At 43.0% G+C, this 22,721-nt stretch overlaps 1 protein-coding gene and 1 long non-coding RNA gene across 2 annotated transcripts in view; one reads left to right on the forward strand and one right to left on the reverse strand.

Moving 5' to 3' along the window:
- The window catches only part of naaladl2 (N-acetylated alpha-linked acidic dipeptidase like 2), a gene marked incomplete at both ends in the record, with an annotated part of 363,400 nt that overhangs the window by 61,175 nt on the left and 279,504 nt on the right, over positions 1–22,721 (forward strand). The window contains one exon of the mRNA XM_083970485.1: positions 8,552–8,819. Within this exon, the coding sequence (XP_083826611.1) occupies positions 8,552–8,819 (268 nt within the window). The remainder of the gene's footprint in view (positions 1–8,551; positions 8,820–22,721) is intronic.
- LOC310985051 lies at positions 20,496–21,574 on the reverse strand. Its single transcript, XR_014595346.1, has 2 exons — positions 21,321–21,574; positions 20,496–20,757 (listed from the first exon to the last, which is right to left on the reverse strand). It is a non-coding gene; the product is annotated as an uncharacterized lncRNA (long non-coding RNA).

Here is a 22,721-nt window from a genome sequence, read left to right on the forward strand (position 1 = left end):
CTTTTTACTAAACTTAACCAACTCCTTTCTTCATTGCCTAAACCCAACCAGTGCAAAATCTTTTTTGGGGAAAAATACGCTATTAAAGGAATTGTCGGAAAGGCAGGATGTTTCAAAAAATAAAAAATAAAATACTGTCATTCCGACCATATGAGGCAAAAATTGTGGGACGTTTGATAGAAAATTAAGTGTTGCCATTTAGACAATTAGAGGCTTATGTCGGACTGGTGGAATGTCGAAATGTAGGTTGCCCCCCCCCCAGAATAAAGTAGCTGAAAAAGCTGATGTGGATGCTATGTTGCACACACCTGTCTGGATGTCACTCAATGTCTTGTGCATCGCAAAACGTTCTCTACAGTCTGCTCTAATTCCAGCTTCTCTGCTAGTTCTCAGTCACAGTGAAAGGATTCACAGTCATTACTTTATCATTTAGCTATCAGCCAGACGGTATATGCACTTGGACACGTAACATGTCAGGTGCATCCAATCGCTGCAGCTTCATCTCTGCAGCAGCTGCTCATTTTATTGATCAGTTCATCCTGAATTCATTATTTGATTTCTCTTTTCACTAACAAAATACTGATGAGTAATGTTACAGAGTTCTACTTTTTACACTCCAAAAGTACATTCAACCCACCCCTGACTGAGTTGTCCCCTTCGCTGCCCAGTCATAGCTTAGTAACCCTAACAAAGCACACTAGGTCAATCAAGATGATTGATGTTAGGAAAAAAATTCAAAGATGATAAAACATCAAAACAGACCTTGAATAACTTCTTACTAATAATTGGACATCTTCCTAATTCTCTTGTAGCTTTCTAAAAGTGATGCAACTCTGTATTTTCTTTTTAAAGGGATACAGCGCGTCGTAGAAGCTGCCTGTGCAGAGGACTACCAGATAATCTGTTTTTATTCCAACTGGTTGATGCAATGTAAATGATTTGTATTTAGCATACACTTAAAACAGGTATATTATCTTGAGATGGGACTTATTGTAGGCTGCAAAAATATGCTGTTAGTTTGCGTCCGTTTACTGCCATTCACTGCCTGTGTCTCTGTCCAGCACGATGCACTGGTATGGCTGACTGGGGGAGAGCAGAAACCTGTCTACTGCAGATTTTATACTTATGGGCCATTGTACCTCATACAACCCCATTAAAAAAAACTGAACTATGCCTTTAAGTTAGGGCTTTAACACAACAGACATGCTTACTTGTATGAGTAGAAGGAGGCTAGGGAATTAGATTTTTTTTTTCTTACCGGAAGCTGACACTCATTAACTGTCTATTAACCATTAACCAACAAGATTAAATGCACACACTGAATCCTCGAGGCTGAGAGCACTGTAAGAAGAAACCACATCCTCCTTCTCTTTCACCTCTGCACTCAGTTAATTAGTGATCAAAAACAGCAATAGGTTAAATGTTGCCTAGCAACAAATGTTGGTATTGAAGAGACTCACGAGTGCACAGCAGCTGACACATTTGAGCTTCTACCTTTCTCAATTTTACAAGTAAATAAAACTAAAACCAGAGCACAACCAGTAGTTTTTACCTGCGTGTTGATGATTTTGTCATTCACCATGGTCATAAAATAATGATTTGAGCAATGCAAAGCAGCAACTTGGAAATTAAAATGTAGATATCATACAGTAATGGGCCACATTTCACTACCTATTTCAAAATTGTTCCGTTGTCCGACAACAGAAGTATAATTACTGGTATAAAAGTTGTAGAATTCAATGCACATTATAGAAAAAAAGTATTAAAGGGATAGTTCACCCTAGAATGATATTTCGCTCATTATCTACTCACCCTCATGTTGACTAAGGGCTGGAAGAATTTTCAGAGTCCACCGTCCCTTCTCTGAGTTACAGAGGGTCTTGGCGTAGCAGTGCATTTCAATGCAACGGTTGCAAAGGGACACCAGAGCTCTTCGTAAAAAAACACACACAAAAAAACATCCAAATACCTCCATGATGCTCGTATGTAATGTCCGTCTTGTGCTGAAGCCCCAAATTGCGTAATTGTCCCGAAAAAAATTAAATGAGTCTATATTTTAAGTTGTTTGTAGCGGAAGCTTCTCGAAACTCCTCTTCCTAGTCCGTCCAAATCTCGCGTGATTTGCGCCGGCGTCAGTGCGGTTACTGCGAATCACGCGAGATTTGGACGGACCAGGAAGAGGAGCTTCGAGAAGCTTCCGCTACAAACAAGCTTAAAATATAGACTTATTTAATTTTTTTAGGGACAATTACGCAATTTGGGGCTTCAGCACAAGACGGACATTACATACGAGCATCATGGAGGTATTTGGATGTTTTTTTGTGTGTGTTTTTTTACGAAGAGCTCTGGTGTCCCTTTGCAACCGTTGCATTGAAATGCACTGCTACGCCAAGACCCCCTGTAACTCAGAGAAGGGACGGTGGACTCTGAAAATTCTTCCAGCCCTTAGTCAACATGAGGGTGAGTAGATAATGAGCGAAAATATCATTCTAGGGTGAACTATCCCTTTAAGTATTAAGTAGTAAAATGTATAAATGGAACAAAAAGGTCAACATAGTGAAAAAGTATGTCTTTGGTATCACACTTTGGTTGTCCAGCCATATTCTAGGCTTTTGTAATTGTTATGTTGTCTACCTTTTCACAATAGCTTTATTATTGTAAAGCTGGGCAAATGTAGGATAGGGAATCTTCCTTTTAACTGCCAACAGGGCTAAATCCTCATCTAAATGACAAGACATTAAGGCCTCAACATAAACACACCGCTGTGTAGATCCACACACACATGCAAACAGAGATGCACTCAAAGACACATTAGACATGAAGCGTCACCAGAATTGGGCATGTGCACCAAACCACAGGGATTCGTTCCAACAGCTTGGCTTATAGATGAAGGTCTCTATGAGCACACACATACGAAAATGCACACACTGGTTCCCAGGCATGAAAACCCAGCAGCACACATAGCGCCTCCTGCTGCTGCTCCTGGCGTGCTATGCGATGTGGCCTGCTGACTAGAGAATGGTAGAATTGAGTGTTTGAGCCATCTGCTGCTGAGACTGATATAGATATCACACTCATACACTTACACCCTAGACACACAGGAACAAATACTAGAGGCAAAAACGCAAATTATGCTCAACCACTTGCAGATAGACCATACAAAGATTGTGTTGGGTATTATCCATTTAAACCCTCTATATATACACAGCATTTTCCCATAACACTTAAAATATGTTCATCTGCTTTGTTTCTGGGAGTGAGTGTTTAGAAAGCAATTACGAGCAACAGAAATACAAAAAGTTGAATCTGCAATGTCAAACAAAAATACAGTGAGTGTATATATGCTGCTAAAGTGAGTGACTAGTTGGGTGGTAAAAACAGTTTTTAAGGCATAGGTTCCTATTTTCCTTTAAAGGCCCCATGGCATGAAAAATGTGATTTTGGTTATTTTTTCGTGCTTGGGGAGGTCTCTGGGCCACGTATATACTGCCCCATGCATCAAACTGGTCATAAACTGAGAAACGCACACCGCCCATTTGTACGAACATTCTCTTTGAGACGAGCAGATAGCACTTCCTCCTTTCTGTGATGTCACACACAAGGTAACTCCGCCCACCGTGACCAGTTGTTTTTTTTCAATTTGTATGAATGCAGCTTAGGTTTCAGTTACTTGCCTGTGATTGGCCCGACCACATGCAACTCAAAAACAGTGAGCCAATCAGAGGAGAGGTTCTCATTCTCTCTTCTGATTGGCCAAATGACCTGTGCCTGCTAGAGCTCCAGAAAGAGGCAACAGAAAGGGGCAGTAGAAACGATATGAAGCAGATCACAGGTACGAAAAACCAATGATACATCTTGTTAGGGATATCAGCAGGTAAATAAACCCAGAGAAAAGTGCACAGCATGGGGCCTTTAAGAGTTTAGTAAAAAGACCAGGTAGTGGTTAGACAGGCCAGATAGATAGAGAGTCCAGAAATAGAGAGTCCAGATAAGTAGGAGGGAGTCACCTGTTGAGTAAAGCACATTTCCTTACATTGAAAGTCTTGTCGGAATTATGGGACAATGGCATGTCGGAATGACAGCGTCCCACCTTGAATGACATGCATATAACCATCAGAAAAAAAGTTGTCAGACTAAACGGCCTCAGAAAAAAGAAGGTTTTTCTTGTGCAAATTGCTTTGTTTACATTAAAACAACACCAAGTAACTTTTCAACCATCATATAATATTTTCAGAACTTTTGTGATGGTACATCGACTTACAACAGGTTGAATGATACATCTGTCATGGCCTGAGGGGGTCTGTATCGCCTTCACTGGCACCCCTCCACACAAAAAACTACACATGTGCTGACTGCTTTACGGCATACGTCACTTCCCCCATTCATTAAAAAGAAGGAAGTCGATGGGAACACCTATGTGGGATTACCGCTATCATGGCAGAAGCAGCAAGAAAACCAAATAAATTAAAAGTTTTGTCTGAGGAGACTAAAAAACGAAAGAGGGAGAGTAACCGGCAAATTCCACTGACTGTGGCTCGGCTCGGCTCTGGCACAGTGGCGGAGCCGATATGCTTTTATTCTAGTCAATGTGTGTGAATCAACCGGCTGCGGCTCCACTGTGTCACGGCTCCGGCAGCCGTCCGCAACACGCAGAGCTTCTATTTTTACCGGAGCACAGCGCATAAATTCAGCACAGAGCAGCTCGTGCAGAACAGGAAATCGAAAAAGGAAAGCTTTACTTCATTTCCTTCATTTAGAACAGTTCACTGTTAGATTAATGCTACTGTATTGTGGTTGCTTTAAACAAATTGCGATGGATGGATGGATGGATGGATGGATGGATGGATGGATGGATGGATGGATGGATGGATGGATGGATGGATGGATGGATGGATGGATGGATGGATGGATGGATGGATGGATGGATGGATGGATGGATGGATGGATGGATGGATGGATGGATGGATGTGCCTATACTACATGTTCTAATCTTCAGCTACAACCTGGGTGCTCACACAGTATGTCTAGAGATGGCTTGTTGGGCCGTGGGCAGTGTTGACAACTGTCAAACATTTGTTTAAAATCTTCAAGGCAGGTTTCTTTAACAAGGCGGAAGAAGCTGCTGCCTCGATAATCTGTGTTGAAACCCTCTTAAAAAAGAGGCGGCGATTTTGTCTCTCGTTCATATCGGTCATGATAGGAGGAGGAGGAAACATCAGAGGCAGCAGCTGTTGTGGCAGCTCAGCCTCCTTATTTTCCATCCACCTTTGTTGCCATCTGTTTGTCATTTTGCGCAGGCAAAGTGAGAAAAAAGGCTCTGACTCGTGGCTCTGCTTCAACCGTGCAAGAGCCTGACGTTAGCCAACCAACATGTCTGACATGCCAGAAATTCTTCTGACCCTCCAATGGCCATTCAAGAGCAGATACAGTAATATGTCTGTGACAATCTAAAAGGACTCTGATGGCCCTTTTCACTACACAGTTACAGCTCTACTCGGCCTGATTCGGTTTAGGTCCTTTTCCATTACAGCTGAGTACTTCATCCTCAGTGTGGGCGGGGTCGTCATAGTATGGCTGCTACAGCCGCGTCATCTCGCTGTCTTTTTTCAATCATCTCGTCAGCTCCAAACTCACTTGTTTGCACCTCAATTATGAACCACAGCGTGGTTTTCCACACAACAGTCATTTAACTCACTTGAAAGAATAACAACAGTGTCAGTACAAATCAGTGGGTGCTGTTGCCTGTGTGTTTTTAAAATTAGCGGGTTTGATTCTCGTGACTCTTCCAGTGATGATGCTCTGGCCAATAAGTGGAAGGCGGTCGGTTGATGCACGTTTAGTATCAGCTCGGCTTGCTTGGAACCCGGGCTGAGGCGTTACCAAAAAAGTACCAGGTACTAGTTGGTATAGTGGAAAAGGAATAAAACAGAGTAGAGCCCTGGCGAGTTGAGCCAAGTCGCGAAAAGGGCCATAAAATGACTCAGCTGAAAAATTGTGCCTTAGAAAGGGTTAAAATTGTACAGTGCGCGCTCAGCTTGAGCCCTTGGCTACTTATAACCTTTATAGAATAGATGCAAATCCACACACAGCAGATGAGTCTTTTTTTATCAGTTCCTACTAGAAATGTTAGCTAGTGTTGTCAAGGCCCAATTTCATTCGTTTCAAACTGATAGTCTAAAATAAATCCAGCTCCATATATTACTCAGATTAAAGCAGATATCAGCTTCACGGCCGTTTCGGCTAATGCTGCGTTCAAGGCAGGCTTTTGAAACCGTAAGTTACAGCTTCAAGTCACAACTACGACTTGGTAGCGTTCCAGGTAACCCGTAGCTCGTGTTTTTACCATCCTGTTGTCTGTGAAAGTTCCCTATAACGGCCACTCGTAACTTCCGACCCGTGAACTCGTACCAGATCGAACTGGTATGACTTCACAGGAAGGAAAAACACAAAGTACGAGTTTCTTTGAACGCACCATGAGTTAGCAGCCCCCGCCCTTGTCAGGCATCAATTGGTCCTCTTGCTACGTCACCACATTCACGCGCATCCCTTGGCTGCACACACAGCCCTTCATGCCGTTCTCTCTCCTCATTGGATAACACTTGTATCCCACAAGGAAAATTTTCTCCTCGGGTTACAGCAGAGCAGAGTGACGGAGAGACTCGTGTTTAGGCTGAAATACTTCATGTAAGTGATTGCTGACGGAAAATAGGACTATTTAGGACTTATATTAACAAAAACATTCCACTGATATCTGCTTTAATGACACTGTTTTCTCATGATCTGAATGAAAGTGTACAGCAATATCAATTGCCTTACTTTTGAATAAAACTTATAAATTCAGAATTAAGGCACAGAGAAATAAATATAGCCTATAAATGGAAATTAAAATAAATTGTGACTAGTAAGTCACAACTATGCCCTCTTGTAAAAGTAAAAAAAAATAATAATAATACTTTGCCGTTTCCTGATTTTATAGCCCCATTAGATGCAAGTAGTGACATTTTTGAATGTCACTTTTACCCACAATGGAAAAAACTGAATTTTGTGGCTTCATGCAAACCCTACTTGAGACCACATTTTTTGATATACCTTCCTAGATGGCATATTTGTTCTTCACCAGTAGGCTGAAATACAGGACCAGCAAAGCTGTCCATCTTTCACCTTTTATTGCTGGACCTTTGAGCCCAGTCCTCTCAGAGGCAGAACAATAAAGAAAGTAAACATCAAGAACCAGTGGAGGAGACTCAAATAAAGCCTGGATCAAATTTTATTGACATCTTTTCACTGCAATTAGGAAAATGGTTCTGTCAGAGGCTGACAGCTCCACTGCTGAGTTGAGTGAGTGAGTGTGAGGGAGACAGAAAAAGAGGTTCATGATTAGAAATTGCCAAGCTTTTAGCCTAAAATTATTTTTTTTAAACCATTATGAAGGCTAATTAGTGGAAGCACTGCCATTATCATCCTCAAGTTATGAAATACTAAATGGATTTCTCTACAATTCAGTCTTTGAAGTAAACCTTTATCAAGACTTTCCATGTAAAATCTATATATATTTTAAATGTCATTATGTGGTCATTCATTTTGAAACCTTATGAAATGTTATGTTATGGCTCTGAACTCCATCATATCTGCAAACTCTAAAGCAGCCAAAAATCACAATCTCATGTCCTGCTAGTTTTTATATTCAGTAAAGAAGAGAGGTTTTGCAGATTGTCACGTCACTACATAGTCTACTGCTCAAAAATGTATACTACTAATGTATTTATTCACTCACTTCATGAGAACTTATCATTGTTTGTTTGTCATAACTCTGTCCATGTAAAATATGCAGTATGTTTGCCATTCTTGTGCCTTTTAAAATTTCTTGTGTTATCAGTTTAACATTTTGACAGTTACCTGTCAGAATAATTAACATCTATCAAGAGGGTTTAACAACAGTGAGCATTTATTTTGGGTATGTCATTTTCCAGTTAATGTGGGATACAAAGTGTGTCTAAAGGTTGTGTGTCTAGTCTATTCATAAACAAAAAGAAACAAATGTGCATTATTTACATTTAGTGTTCCTCAAAACTCTTTGTGGAAGTGTGTTAGATATATTTTGTGTTAGATATATTTGCTCACCCAAAAAACACTTGCAAAACCAATTTTTCTTCTGTGTTTCAAATGTGCATGGTTTCTTTAATTGATGCAGTAATCTTCTTCTGTCCTGTCCTGTACAAATACAAAGCAGGATTTGCTTAATTTGCCATTTACAGTTTTATGACAGTTGGTATATTGATCAATGAGCTGATTTATCTAAAAAAAAACTAAAAAAAACACGCGCGCAAACAGGTTTCATCAAGACAATTAGCCAGGTTTCTGAGTATAAAATATTTAATTGATAAATAACAACCAAGGATGTTTTTTTACGCTGTAGTCATGACTATGAAATACCAAAAAGTTAGCTTTTTTGGAAAATGTGAAATAACTTGGTCAGCAACAATTTAACAAATAAGCAACTAATGTTGTACTGCATGATTTGATAAACAGTTACTTTGTCTCCTCCTTCCAGGTCTTTCTCCAGCCTGTCAGATGACAGCGAGGAAGCCAGAGCCAGGTATCTCTACAGGCAGTGGGTTGGACTTGGATTGACTGATGTCCATCTGTCCAATCATACAGTCCTACTCAGCCAGCCTGGTTCCACACCCAACACCATCACTGACAGGTCAAGTCACCAGTGTTTCCTGCCAAATGGGATCCCTTGTGATCAGCGTGGACCAAGTGACCTACCGAAGCAGCAGTTCTCCTACGCAGCCTACTCGGCAGTTGGAACTCTACAGGTACTGCTAATGTTGTACCCCTATATTGACATTTCCTAAATCAAAGGTTGCTTCACCCTGTTGGCTGATACAAACCCATCCAGGTCGTCCTCCCCCTCATCACCATCATACTGTCAGATTGCCTAAGTCTCCAGCCCCTGGACTATAGGGACACCAGTAAAGGTCATAGCCAGAGGTTGTGCTTTTAAATGTTACAGCTTGGGAACAACAATTCAAGGTCCAGGTGTTTCTCAGTGCTTTTATTTTTAGCAAATCATGTAAGAATCAAGTTTATAGTACAGATACAGTAGACAAGCAGAGCCTGACAACCACCTACTGTATGTAACAAATGTAGTTGAGAATCACAGATGAGAGGTGGGAACTTAGATCTTGAGGAGTTTTAGCATTTATTTACTGACAACTCGCTCTTTTATTCTCTCTTGCCTACTACACGCATAATCTACAAACTGAACTATTCCTGGGAGAAGATGCACTAACAATATACAGCATCTCCAGCTTACTGCAGATGTGATCGTCTACAGAGCCTGTGGTCAGATCAACCTTTTCCTTTAGGCAGCATCTAATCTGTTATCCTAAAATATTTATTGAAAAATCTCTACAATAGACATATCTTTTTGGATATGCGTGAATCACAACTGTTAATTGTTCTGCCATCTGAAATGCAAGATTTTAAAAAAGTAAGTACGTATTGTTTTCATAGTTTTTTTGAATTAAACCCTGAAAGATTAACACAGTTTCTATTCAACATGACCAACATTTTAGACGTGCATCTTAAGAAATAACAGGTGTTTTAGCAGTGCAGCAACTGCACCAAAGATGAAAAGGTAGTCATCCTGCATAGTTCCTCTTTAATTCAATATTAAGAATTCAACATGCAACCACACATCTGCACAGTGTGCTGACATACAATTGGGCCAGTATGAGGAAAAAAAGAAGTTATTTCGGGCCAACGAATGTCCCACAAAGCGGGGACAGCGACCCATTGGTTCACATCCTATACCGACAATGGGCTGGCCCAATCACATATAGGCCCCACGCCTCCCTCTGTCACTTCACCTGCTAAATGTATTGGGCCGTAGCCGAAAGTCTGTGGATGGATAAGACTATGGATGGAGAGAGAGATAAAGCTAAACAAGCTAGCGAAGGGGGGCACAGAGAATTTATGGGCAAAAAAAATAAACATGTAGAGCCTATAGGGCTGTCAAAGTTAACACATTTTTATCGCGTTAAAGCATTAACGTAAAACTGCCGGGTGTAGCAAAATATTTTTTTGTATTAAACGCCCATCCCAAATAAACGCCGGGTCAAACATTGTTTTTTGGATGCCAAAAAATATCCTGCTACCACTGTTTTTGGGCCGCCTCCAAAAGACAAAGTTATGCGATGCCACATAACACCAGCTATAACATTGTTCCACCAGGACTGAGCTCAGTCTCATTCATATCACATCTAACCGCATCAGTAGACTACTGGTAAATGTCAGGGCGGTGTTTAGCTCAGTTGGTAGAGCAGCCGCCCCATGTGTTGAGGCTACAGTCCTCACTGCAGGCAGCCCCAGTTCAAATCCCTCATTGAGCGGCCCTATCCTGCGTGTCATTCCTATCTGCCTCCCATTTCCTGTCTCTCTCTCAACTCTCCTGTCCATTAAAGACGAAAAAGCCCCCAAAAAATATATTTAACTAGACTACTGGTAAATGTCATAATAAATGTAAGTAACCGCGTATTCGCTAAACATCTCTATGGCGCTAACAGCATCGCTGGCCGTTGTATCATCATTCTGCTCCTTGGAGAGTTTAAGGTCTCTGCAGTGGGTCAGTGCGTTATGAGACTGACAGCTCCAGGACAGAGAAACAATGATTTCAACAGAGCATCTAGGCAAAATGTAAAATATCCATACATAAGTTATTGTCATTTATTCCCATTTTGCTGCTTCTCTCCAGACGTGACCACACAGACAGGTGTGTATGTGTGAGAGAGTTATTATGGTTACCGCGATGCTCCCGCTGACCCGGTTGTTTCTGCAGCTGGATTTGCATGGGCCGGTCTGAGACATGAAACTCCAAGGCTGAAAAAGAAAACTTCTAAAGTTGTGTACATCCCATACATTGGTTAAATTGTATGTGTAAATCATCATCATCAGGGGCACAGAAACTGAAAGATTGATAAAATCATCTGTTTATTTACTTTTCTCTAAATCATTTTGAGGGGAAAAAAATTAAGCAGCTCTACACAAAGGCGAGTGTACAATACATGCCATGTTTCATGCATTGATACTGTATCATTAAGAGGAGGATTGATTTTAATCAGAGAATAGATTTTTTCCCAATCTATTGGTATTGTATATCAGTGCTCTATGGTTGTCATACGTATATAAATGCACATTGTAGAAAGAAACTATATTGTCTTTATTTAAGTGGGTTATACTCAAGAAGATCATTTTTATAAATAGAGCAGAAGGAAAAATTTTCTTGGTATGGGTGCCTCAGGCCATTTTTTCCAGACAGGAGGTAGTTCATATTACACTCGGATAAGAATAGATAAACTCCACGATTAGGCCAGCACCAGCGAACGCAATGCAGAAGCCGTAAAAATCTTCAACATGGTATTTGTTTCATGCTGGATGCACTGTAAATCTTCTTCACCATCCTTCAGGAGTGTGAAGGTTAATGGAAATCATTATGCATGTACTCTGCCTGTGTTAGCCAGCATACACACACACGCACACACAAAGAAATATAGTCACACTATTTTTAGAGGGTTTTACTTCTCTGTATCCCGGGAACAGAGAAAAGGGTTGAAGGAGACGCTTGTTATTCCCTTGAGCCCCTGCCCGGCCTGAGGGCAGATGAAAAGTTGGAGTGAGTCTCTGAATACCAAGTTTTCCTCGCTCCTTTCTCTCCTTCTCTCTCCCCTCGCTCTCCTTTTTGTGCTTTGCTCGATCCATCCAGCTGTCCGCTCGTCGGAGTCTACCCATACGAGGGTCACAGTCATCCATCATCAGATTATTTCCCAGCTCCGTTCCTGCACGCCGCCTTGAATTAAGCGGCAGTTTGCTGGATCTGAACATGGCTTTCAGACAATTAAATATGGTGTTTGTGATGGATGGATGGGGGCCCAGAACAAGTCTACTGGGCTAATAAGTCCTGCTGTGTGTGGCACTGTTTTGATGGTGTTGAAGGGACTCTGACACACACACACACACACACATGTATGCACAGACGCAGGAGAGAGAAGGAAGAAAATATACTTTTTGAATGCAATATGCAAACTGTAGTGCAATAAACAAAAGGATATATTACACAAATTGTGTATTTATAATATAGTTATAGGCACTGCTTGCATATCTGCTCAAGTTCAAGTTCAAGTTTATTTATATAGCACATTTAAAAACAACCGTTGTTGACCAAAGTGATGTACAAGCCATATCGGACATATAATATCAGTTCAAACACATTTAGACTCCAATTCCACATACATACACAAATAACCAGTTCTACGAGCATACAGTACATAACTGAGTTTCTCAGATTTAACCCACGTTGAAGGCCAAAGAGAATAGGTAGGTCTTGAGGAAAGACTTAAATTGATAGACATCAGGGGCCCTAGTTTGCTGGCGCAGCGCAGGTGGCGCAAGGTAGCGCAGCCGGTCTAATGCAAGTTTCGACCAGCGCAGCCGAGCGCAAAGTCAGATTGGGAGATTTGTAGATCGCGCTGCGCTGAGATAGGCGTGGCCGCGCAGCAGGGGGAGGCGTCACAGATTCAGCTTGGTGCAGTGGAAGTTTTGTGCGAAAATGTCTCGCCGAGGTTGCGCTGAAAGCTCGCCACCTCCAACCAGGTCTATTCTCAGCGCAGAGCGGAGCGCAGCAGGTGCAGTGGAAGTTTGGCTGACTGACCTGCAGTGCACACACGTCACCAAGACCTCACAGGCAGATCTCCACAGTTCCAGACACATTTCAATGCAATAAATATCCACAATAACCACTATTTAATGCAACTAATGGAATCAACACGTGAATTTATATCTATATAGATTGTCCCGTCACATCTGACGTCAGATCAAAGCAGAGATCAAAGGCTGTGGCACGCGTAAAGGAAACTCCACCTGAATTAACACAGCAGGGACGAACTGGCACTGAAAAGCAGCTGTGGATGTCCCAAGCAGGACTGAGGGTGGATGACTGCATGTCGCTGCCGTGTTGAGATACCACTCTGCCCTTGTGATGATCGCTTTATTTATTTATTTACTTATTAATTCATTAGCGCATCAGGCAGCCGTACAGTAATGAAAAACAAAACACAAATCTTCATCTCTCTTAGTCCACCACAGCCTCGGTATCAGATAGTCAGTATATAGCCGTATACTCAGCATCTCTATCACAGAAAAAAAAAGAGAAAAAAAGAGATGGACAGAGAGAGAGAGAGAGAGAGAGGAGGACAGAGAGAGAGAGAGAGAGGAGGACAGAGAGAGAGAGAGAGAGAGAGAGAGAGAGCGTCCTTTACGCTGATTTTATCCGTTACGCATGGTGTTTGTTTATGTTGTATTATACCTCTCATCTTGCTTACAGGGTTTGAATAAATGTGAGTTTCTTTATTAGTTTATTAGTTGTTGTTTCTTTCATTGGGCAGGGGTTCTCAGTGTATCAGATCAAACCTGATTAAGGATATTTGTATTATTATTAGTAAACTCATTATTGGTCACTCTGAGCTCGGACCTCCGGGGAAACAGCTGTTTCCTCCGGGGAGAGGTTCGGCCTCTGGCGTCGCTGTCTCCTCCGTCCAGTCCAAGTATAAAATGACAAACTTGCAGCGCGCATCGCCCTCCGCGCAGTTAAAGGTGAGGAGAGGAGCTCATTTGATTGGTGAAGATCTGACTCGGCTGTGTCAAACCCACTCCACGCCTTTCTCTCCTCCTCTTGTCTCCCTCCCGCCCTCTCTCCTCCCTCTTCGCCGTTTGCGCCGGTGGGAGGGACGAGGGGAGGGTTTACGCTGGTCTAAGTCTGACTGCGCGGCCCACGAATCTTGCGAAATGGACCTGGTCCAGCCCCGTTGGCGTGGCGAAGCTGCGCTGCACTTAGACTTCGCTCGGTCAACGAAACTAGGGCCCCAGCAGTTTTTATGTGGGTAGGAAGCTTATTCCAGAGCCTGGGTGCTGCCACCGCAAAAGCTCTGTCACCTTTACTTTTGCACCTCGATCTAGGAACCTCCAGGAGAAGCTGATTTGATGATTTTGTTACTCTGGCTGCAGTTTGAAAGCTTAAAAGGTTGCATAAATAGGGTGGGGGCTAGGCCATTTAAGATCTTAAAAACAAACAATAAAATCTTAAAATCAATCCTAAATTTGACAGGAAGCCAGTGAGGCCAGCACTGGTGTGATATGGTCCGTTTTTTCTTGTAACCTGTGTATCTCTATGCATTCACAGTTTGTACAGTTCAGAAACAATAATACATAAGTAATTGGCCACTACTTCCCTGCATGATTTGTGGTAGGTTTGATTAAAGTGGGGGGTTACATGTGGAGGTACAGCAGAGAAAACAGGTTGTAATACTAAATCATTTTTGATGCAGGTGCTGAAGAAACTTGTAAATGTTGCATTAAAGTTATACGGCTGTAACAAACCTACTGTTAGCGGTGTCAGAGGTCAGTACCTTTAATGGAGGTCAAAGGTCAATGCATGTACTCGCTCAGAATAAACTAATGAAGTAAGAACATTAATCCTAACTGCTTGCAAGTGTGCCTGAAACCGTCTTTCCAACTAAAGCTCACACTGGGTACATCCTGTTTAGGGCTGCAACTAACGATTATTTTGGTTGTCGACTAATCTATTGATTATTTTTTAGATTAGTCACGATTATTTTGGCCTCATCTGTTTCGACTTTGGTTTTACCTCATATTCTCGGAGCAAATTAAAAACCCATGAAACATGTTTTAGTAACATAACTGTTTTTAAATTTACACAAATGAATGAAATAATACAATATTAAAGTCAGGGTTTCCCCCAGAAATGGAGTAGTAGAATTTAGAAGGTGTTATTCCATAAAGCCTTGCATCAGATCAATGTTATAAGTTGTGAAAATATTATCATAACCAAGGCACAAGCCTGAAATGCTGTTTCAACCGATCACAAAAAAAAAAGAAATATTGAAATAAATAATATCAAGTGTTTTGCACTTAAAACTAAAAACAACTGCCTCGGTGTCTTGTGAAAGTTTAGCGTTACTTCTCAGATATTTTTTTTTTCTCCGAGTTTTTTAAAATCTGGAGTCATGTAAACAATGACGCCAAATTGTGACGTGATGCTAAAGCAATTTGCTCCGCCTCAAATACGACGCGTCGACGCATACAATTTTTCGTCAACATGTTTTTATTGTCGACGTTATCAATTACGTCGACTAAACGTTGCAAAAAAACTAGATCCGGTAGAATCCTATTTTGTTTTGTGTTTATGAGTGATTTGGGTTGTTTTATTTATTGCCTTCGATTTGTAGAGTACTGAAAGTGGGAAACAGGAATCATGGTTATGTTCTATGATGTAGAACAGGAAATGACCTGTAATGACGGATAGGAGTGGATGTGGAAAATGACACTGGGGACACAGACCCACTTGTCAGAGAAGCTGTAGGATTTGCAAAGCATACATTAAGTAAAAACACAAGCAGCATCGCAGTCAACATCAACACATGAAATAGAGAAAATCCTCCTGGCACATTCCACATTCACCAGAGGGTATTATCCATCAAGTGAGGCAAGAGACCAGCCTCCCCATAGAGCCTCAGGACCATCTGGTCACAGCTGTAGGGACATGTAAGAGCACGTAAGGCATACATGAATAAGTTGGTGTAGTAAGTAAATGCTGTATGGACCTACATAGGAACAGATGTTGTGCATTTCTTTCTATATTCCCTGCAAGTTGCAAGTTACATCACTGGTTACTCCATTCCCTCAACAAAAAAAAGGACAGCAGAGCATGCTGACAGTGTGCAGCCCAGAACAAGTGCTATGGGTGAGAGGACTGGAGAGACTGGGCTGGAGCGTAAACCAGCCGGCCCGCTTTCACCAGCAAGGTGATTGCTGCTCGTAGCCGGTCAGACGCCCGCCGTGGAGTGTGAGGTCCATTGGCCGAGGCAGATGGGGTGTCTTGGTCTCGCTGACCTGCGGAGCACCAGGACGGCGGAGAGCAGCGAGACTGAGATGCCGTGTCTGCCTCGGGCCGTCTTACGACAGCTCTTCCTCCACCATCAGGCGGTGATCAGCCCCGAGCTGCGAACACCCCGCTGGTGGGAATCAAATCGTCATGTTTCAGTCACGTAATGGAGGTAATAACTTATTTCTCCTACAATGTTGTAAATATGGCTATATTATATTAATTTGATATATATATTTTTTTAATATTAATCTGGTGAAAAAAAAATAGAACAAATCAACACTAAAAAAACAAATAGTGGGCTTGCAGCTGGAATTGAATAGAGTGGTGACGTCCAGCCCTTCTATTTCCGGTACATGGGTCCTCAAAAGCGAAAAAAAATATCAATGGGATTCAATGGGTAGATAAAAATTGTTTTCTGGTCCCGTCTGAATTGTGCTATGGATTTCACATATGTTGTTTGTGATATTTAAAGATTAAAGATTGTTCACGCAAAGATGACTACAATTTAGCAAATAATTTTGATAATGTTAGGTTTTGTGTGAGCCTGCTATGTGAACTACAGCTCTTCGCTTCTCTCGACGTGAATGATATACGTCACCACCTGCACTTGAACTCTGCAACAGACATGGCGATCTCTCTCCACTTCACCGCCTTTTTCCAAGGGAAGGATAAGAGCATAAAAAGAGGGGAAAATAATTTTAAATCGGGGCATGTGGAGAGGTTTACTTATGCCGATGGGGAGATCGTCGCTGTGGATGGAGAAGGAAGGGAGGGAAAGGGTGATGATATGACGTCACATACGCGACATTACATGTCTTTCTCATTGTGTTTTCTCAACAGCATTTAACTGAACAATGGCACAATAAACGGTCAAACTCTTGACTTGAAACAATATAATTTAAGCCTATAAACAACATTTGTGTAATCCAAGGCATAACGACTGGGGGATCAGAAAATAATTATTTTCTGTCCATTGAACACCATTCATTTTTTATGCTCCGAAAGGTCCAATGGGAGTCCAGCGGAAGGGGCGAGACTTCGCCACTCTATTCACCTTATTTTCCACCGGAACCAGGGGGGCGCCATCTTACATAATTTTGTCATCTAACTTCCGGTGAAGACCGGAAGTGCCGTTGTTGTGAATCGTCGACCGCTACTCAGCAGCTTGATCAGTAACGTGGGGAGGAGAAAACAGTAAATTCTGTTGTGTTTAAAACATTGATAATATTTTTTTCTAATTTCCTCATTTCTGACCAAAGTCCAGTGTCGCTGGACCACGCTATTCCTGGCTACACAGCGAGAAACTCCTGGCTAAGTTGATGAAATAACCAGAAAGTGGTTCTGCTGTGTAGGCTACTGTAACACTGTTAATTAAATAAAAAACAAATTTTAATGTACACTGATCGGTTCATTGTAAAAATGTTTATTTATTTATGTAAATGTGGTGTTATCTATACGTAGCCTGAGGCAGCGCTGCTCTTCTGAGAAGCTTCACTTTTCATTCAACAAACTAAGTTAATTGCATTAACTGCCACAGATTCATCAGATTTCATCAATGAGACTAACATTAATTTCCTATAAAGAGTTTAACCAGCCAGCGGTAAACCTCTAAAAACCTGCGGCTAACGTTACTTGGCTCGTTATCTCCAGCGGGAATACGACGCAGTCGGCCCCGGGCGATCAGTTCAGTACTGCCTCTGAGACGAGCTGGTAGCATGGATGTAGCCTACTAGCTCCCGGTCGCTGCTCCCTCTGCATTTCTCATAAAACAAATGTCGGAGCAAATTTCCTAACAGGCGATATCTGGATAAACTGACCACAGACTGGGGATTTAACGGTGACTTTCTCGCATGAAAAAATATTGAAACTTTTAGCAGCTTTACTGCTGTCACTGTTGCTGCTGAACGGTGATAGCAATGCTAATTTGTTAGCCCGGAAGTCAAATGACAAAACCCGGAAGTAGAAGTGGGCGAGGCAGAATAAGGTGAATATACCACCGGGTAAAATGTTGAAATAAGTGCTCATCCAATCGGAGATGAAGTGCACAGACCACACCCACATAGTTCCTGAACCTTTCGAAAGTACCTACCCCCGACAAGGGCCATAACTTTTCTACCCCGGAACTACATTTTGGTTCCAGGTTCCTGCGGTCGAAACTTGCATAGTTCCAGGAACAAGTTCCAAGAAAAGCGGCTATAGTATGCATATAGCTTAATGTTAACGTCGAATACATTTTGACCATTATGGGCACATTAAATTGGGTATAGCAGACTTGTTACCTACAGCTTTGTAGTCTCATGTGACTCACTAGATTCATCATGGTCCCATCTTAGGCTCTGTTTGAATATTTTTCTTTAAATTCACCAGTTTAGTATAATATGAATTATTGTTATTCACTCCTTCATCCTCTAGTCACTAAGAACATTTCATTCCTTAAATTAGTTTGTTAATATTTACTACTTTCAGTGGAAAATAAGGGCAAAAGTATTAATATGATTGTGAAGTAAAATATATATAATCTAGCAAAGTTTTGTAGTAGAAGCCAGACATTATTTCTTTTATTAAATTATTTCCAGCATTATGTAATCCATATGAAATATACTTCATAGGTTCATATAATGCTGTATGATAGTTTTTATATCTGATTTGTGATTGTCCAGTGAGTCAAAATATTATTTGACCCAAAAGTGTAAATACATGTTACTGTTTTTCTTGACATGAATTATTCATGTAGAGGACAGATTCAGTTCACTTCAAACCACTTCAAATTCAGCCCGGTGATAATGACACATTTTAGGGTATAAGCTTGGATAAAGGTGCAGGCTTCATTATGTGACTCAACATCACAGCATCAAAAAGCTCACTGATGCTCTATAAATGCTCACTTTGGGAAAGCCTCTGATGAATTCACTACAGCTATGGTGAGGTAGTTGTCCTCACCTTCTGCCTATCCTCCTTCTTGCCCTCTCTCCTTTTTCCCCTTTCAACTTTTCCCTTCTGTCTTTGGAAAGATTCCCATTTCTGATCTTTATCCAGTGCTATTGTGTAGAACCAAGGCATAATCAAGGCACATTGCCCAGAATAATTGAAGATCTATGAGTTTGTGTGCCCCTGATGGATTTTGGTATTGGTTATTCTTGTCAAGCTTTGTCATCAGATCAGTGCACTCTCTGGCAGCACCGACACAGGCCACTTAACTCTGGAAAAAGAGGCAAGCTGGGCATGAAACAAGGAACATCACAAACCTCAAAGACATTTTCTAAGTGGAGAATTAGAGAGTCTCCAGGATGAGAGAAGAGGAGGGTGTCTCACACCTGGCTGCCTGGTAAAGGAGAGTGGAGCACTGGCTCCATAAACCAATAAAGGGGGAGGAGGAGAGAGAAGAAGGGGATAAGGGCATCCTGACATTAGATTTGACTAATCCCTTTTCAGTTCTATACCCCACCCCAGGTGAGGTGCCTCTGGGCAGCAGCTGACATATCCACTGAGACAGAGTTATAGTGTATTTGGGAGGTTGGGAACTTTGCTCTTTGAGGAAAGATATAATGTCTGAAATGTTGCCCTTTATTAGAAACTACTTTTGGCCCTCTGCCGTCATAGGCAGAAGGACAAATGGTGTCAACCCCACTGGTACTCCCAGACTCACAGCCAGTGATGAGAAGAGAAGGAGACCTGATCAGTTTCTTGCCCGGCAGGATACTGCTGCTTTTCGAGCAGGACAGTGGCTGCCCACAGTGCTGTTTTGAGTCTCTCCTGGAGGACTCCTCCGGTGAAAGGTTTGCAAACAGGTGAGAGAGGTAGAGACATGGGAGTCCTGCTGCTTTGAAGACTTATATACAGCAGAGACTGAATGTCTGGGCCAAGGAAGATGAGTGAGGATGATTCCCTGGCAAGCAGCGCAACTGTATCTTCTACTGTCAAATGTCTTTGTTTGGGGTATCGCTGATCACACGGACTAAGCCTTCGAGATTTCCCAGGAAGATGGCTCACAAAGGTTGCAGAACATGGTTGATGAAACTGCAGAGAAAGGAAATGTTGACACCATAGTAGCAGTGTGGCAGCAGTTAAAGAGCCTGCACTGTTATGGAAGGCAGACAACAGGAGGCAAACTGACACTGTCTCCTCCCCTGAAGGTTCTCCACTGTCCCTCAGTTGACTCTGTGGGTTCACAGACAACAGCTGGGGGCTCGGTGCTAAGCAAAGATAGTCACTATTCTTTCAAGTAAAAGATTATGAGCTCCATCTGCAGGCCGGAAACACACACTCTACTGATGATGAGAGGCTTGTTCTTACACACAGATCCAGGGCTGTCTTCTTTTTTTTGTATCTACCCTATCCCAATGGGAGTCGGGAGGAGTTTGATCATCGTGGGAGAGTAACAAGGCCTGTGTGGCGAGGTGGAGTGGTGAGTAGTGGTGAGTGGTTGCCAACAACGCCACCTGGGGAGTTTCGCCCCAGGAAATAGTTACTGTCTTTTTATAAAAATGAAAAAGGTCACGCAGGCTCGAATCACCACAGGGGAGAGTTCATGTATCAAAAGGATAATAATTTATTGTCACAATATTGTTTTTATAAAACTTCAATAGTTGCCAAAATATTTCACATTCACAACAGACTGGGCCAAAGAAAGGGGAATGGACAGGGCTGGGCCAGCCACGGCGACCCTAAATCAAACCAAGGGGAAGGAGAAACAAACCAAGAAAATAATATCACCCGTGACACTGCACACACACGCAATGGAGGAGTGAAGAAGCCACCACCAGGGATTGGGCCGCCGCGCTGGACTACAGCACCTGTCCACAGGGAGAGAGGGAAAAATTAAGATGGCCGCAGTCTAGCTGACCTCGCACACACACCACAAACAATTAAATATTATTTATAATACAAAACCAAATTAAACATAATATCTTCTTAAAATATTCAAATGCAAATTAGAGGAAAACAAACAATTATCAAACCCGCCCCCCCCCACAAAAGAAAAAGGAAAACAAGAAAAAAAGAAATAAATTGTTAAATATCTCCGAGGTCACTGTCGTCGGCAACAACAATCATTTAATCAAAACCATGTAATCGAGCCAAACAAAACAGCAGCAAACATCGTGGTGGCCGATGACCGGAACACACCAGGACGCAGGATAGTGTGCAGAACTAGGAGAGTGGGGGCCGCTGGTTACAGCGCCCCGCTCTGAGCTCTACTGCACCCAACACGCGCCCACCAGAACCGCTCGCTCCCTCCGGCTCACCGCCGCTCCGAGCACTTAGTGATATGACGGGGAGACTCGGGCATGCACGCCAGCCCGCTCACCGAACGCGCCGCACAGCAGAGGCAGAGAGGGAGAACAGCGACCAAACACACCTGTCCCAATCACACACACAGCGTCGCTCCACCAGCTCGCCGTTGCTCCAACACTTAATGGTACGACGGGAGGACACAAACAAGCACGCCGGCCAGCTCACCGGACGCACCGCACAGCAGAAGCAGAGAGGGAAAATGTCGACCAACACAGCTGTTTTAATCACCTAACAGTGCCGTCCCCCCATTAACCTGCGCCAGGCTGACAACAGCGCCATGCAGTGACCAGGAGGGAGATGACTCACCCGGTCACATCTACCCCACCTTTCTTGCATCGGCGTCCCGCCGATGAACCACCGTGAAACCTCAACTCCAAGGCCTAAAGTGAGCAGACTGAGCGGTAAGTACGGGCTGCTCATTGGTAGCACCATCTACCTGACCGATGGAGCGTGGGAGATGATAGACATTTGAGTGCAGACCAGCTGTTAAACGAGGTGTACGACGTGGAGCCTGCTGACTGGAACAGGGTGGATCCCTGGGAGGGTGCGACGGAGCTGGTACAGAACCTCCCGGCTGTGGAGCAGCGCCGGGGCTGGACCCACCTCCTAGGTGGTCTCTCCGAAGTTGGCGTGAAGAGCCAACCGAGCTTGGCACCACTGGGGTGCGGGGCAATGGGGTTTCTGGAACCAGCAAGTAAAGATTATCAACAGAAGGGTCGCTGTCAGCTTCCAGCACAGCTGGGGGAGGTTGCTCCTCCGGAAGTGGAATAAGGGGCTCGGGCCTGACGACAGCCTTCAACATGTCACGGTGTACTGTCCGCTCTTGATGCAAAGCCTCCACAGGAGCGATAGTGTACACTGCACCCTGACCTGGAGCTTTCACTACTTGATAGACCAAAGAGCTCCAGACATCCTGAATCTTGTGCCGACCTCTGACACCAAGGTCCCGCACATATACCAACTGACCAACCTGAAAAGGCACCTCTCTGACTCTCTGGTCATGCCTCTCCTTTCGGCGGCCTGCAGCAGCCAACAGCCGCTCCTTAGCACCCTCAAATGCTACCTCAAGTCTCGCTTGATGCTCAATGATCCAATCCTGTACCTCGCCTGGGACCGGGTCCTTAACTCGACCAAGAAGGAAATCGATGGGAAGCTGTGGCTCCCGCCCACACATCAGGAAAAAGGGGGACTCGCCAGTAACCTGATGTGGTGTGCTGTTATAACTGAAAAGCAGCTGTGGCAAACAAGAAGCCCAGTCCTGTTTCTGTGAAACTGGCAGGGTGCGAAGAAGATTGTGGAGAGTTCTGTTGAACCGTTCGCACTGCCCATTCCCGGCAGGATGGTATGGAGTGGTGCGGGATTTATTAACACCATACAAGCAGCAAAGTTGTTTGATCAACAGACTCTCAAAGCAACGACCTTGATCTGAGTGGATGCGACTCGGAACCCCGTACCGGTAGAACCA

Source organism: Trachurus trachurus, assembly GCF_905171665.1.
Source record: "Trachurus trachurus genome assembly, chromosome: 4".
NCBI classification, from domain to species: Eukaryota; Metazoa; Chordata; class Actinopteri; order Carangiformes; family Carangidae; genus Trachurus; species Trachurus trachurus.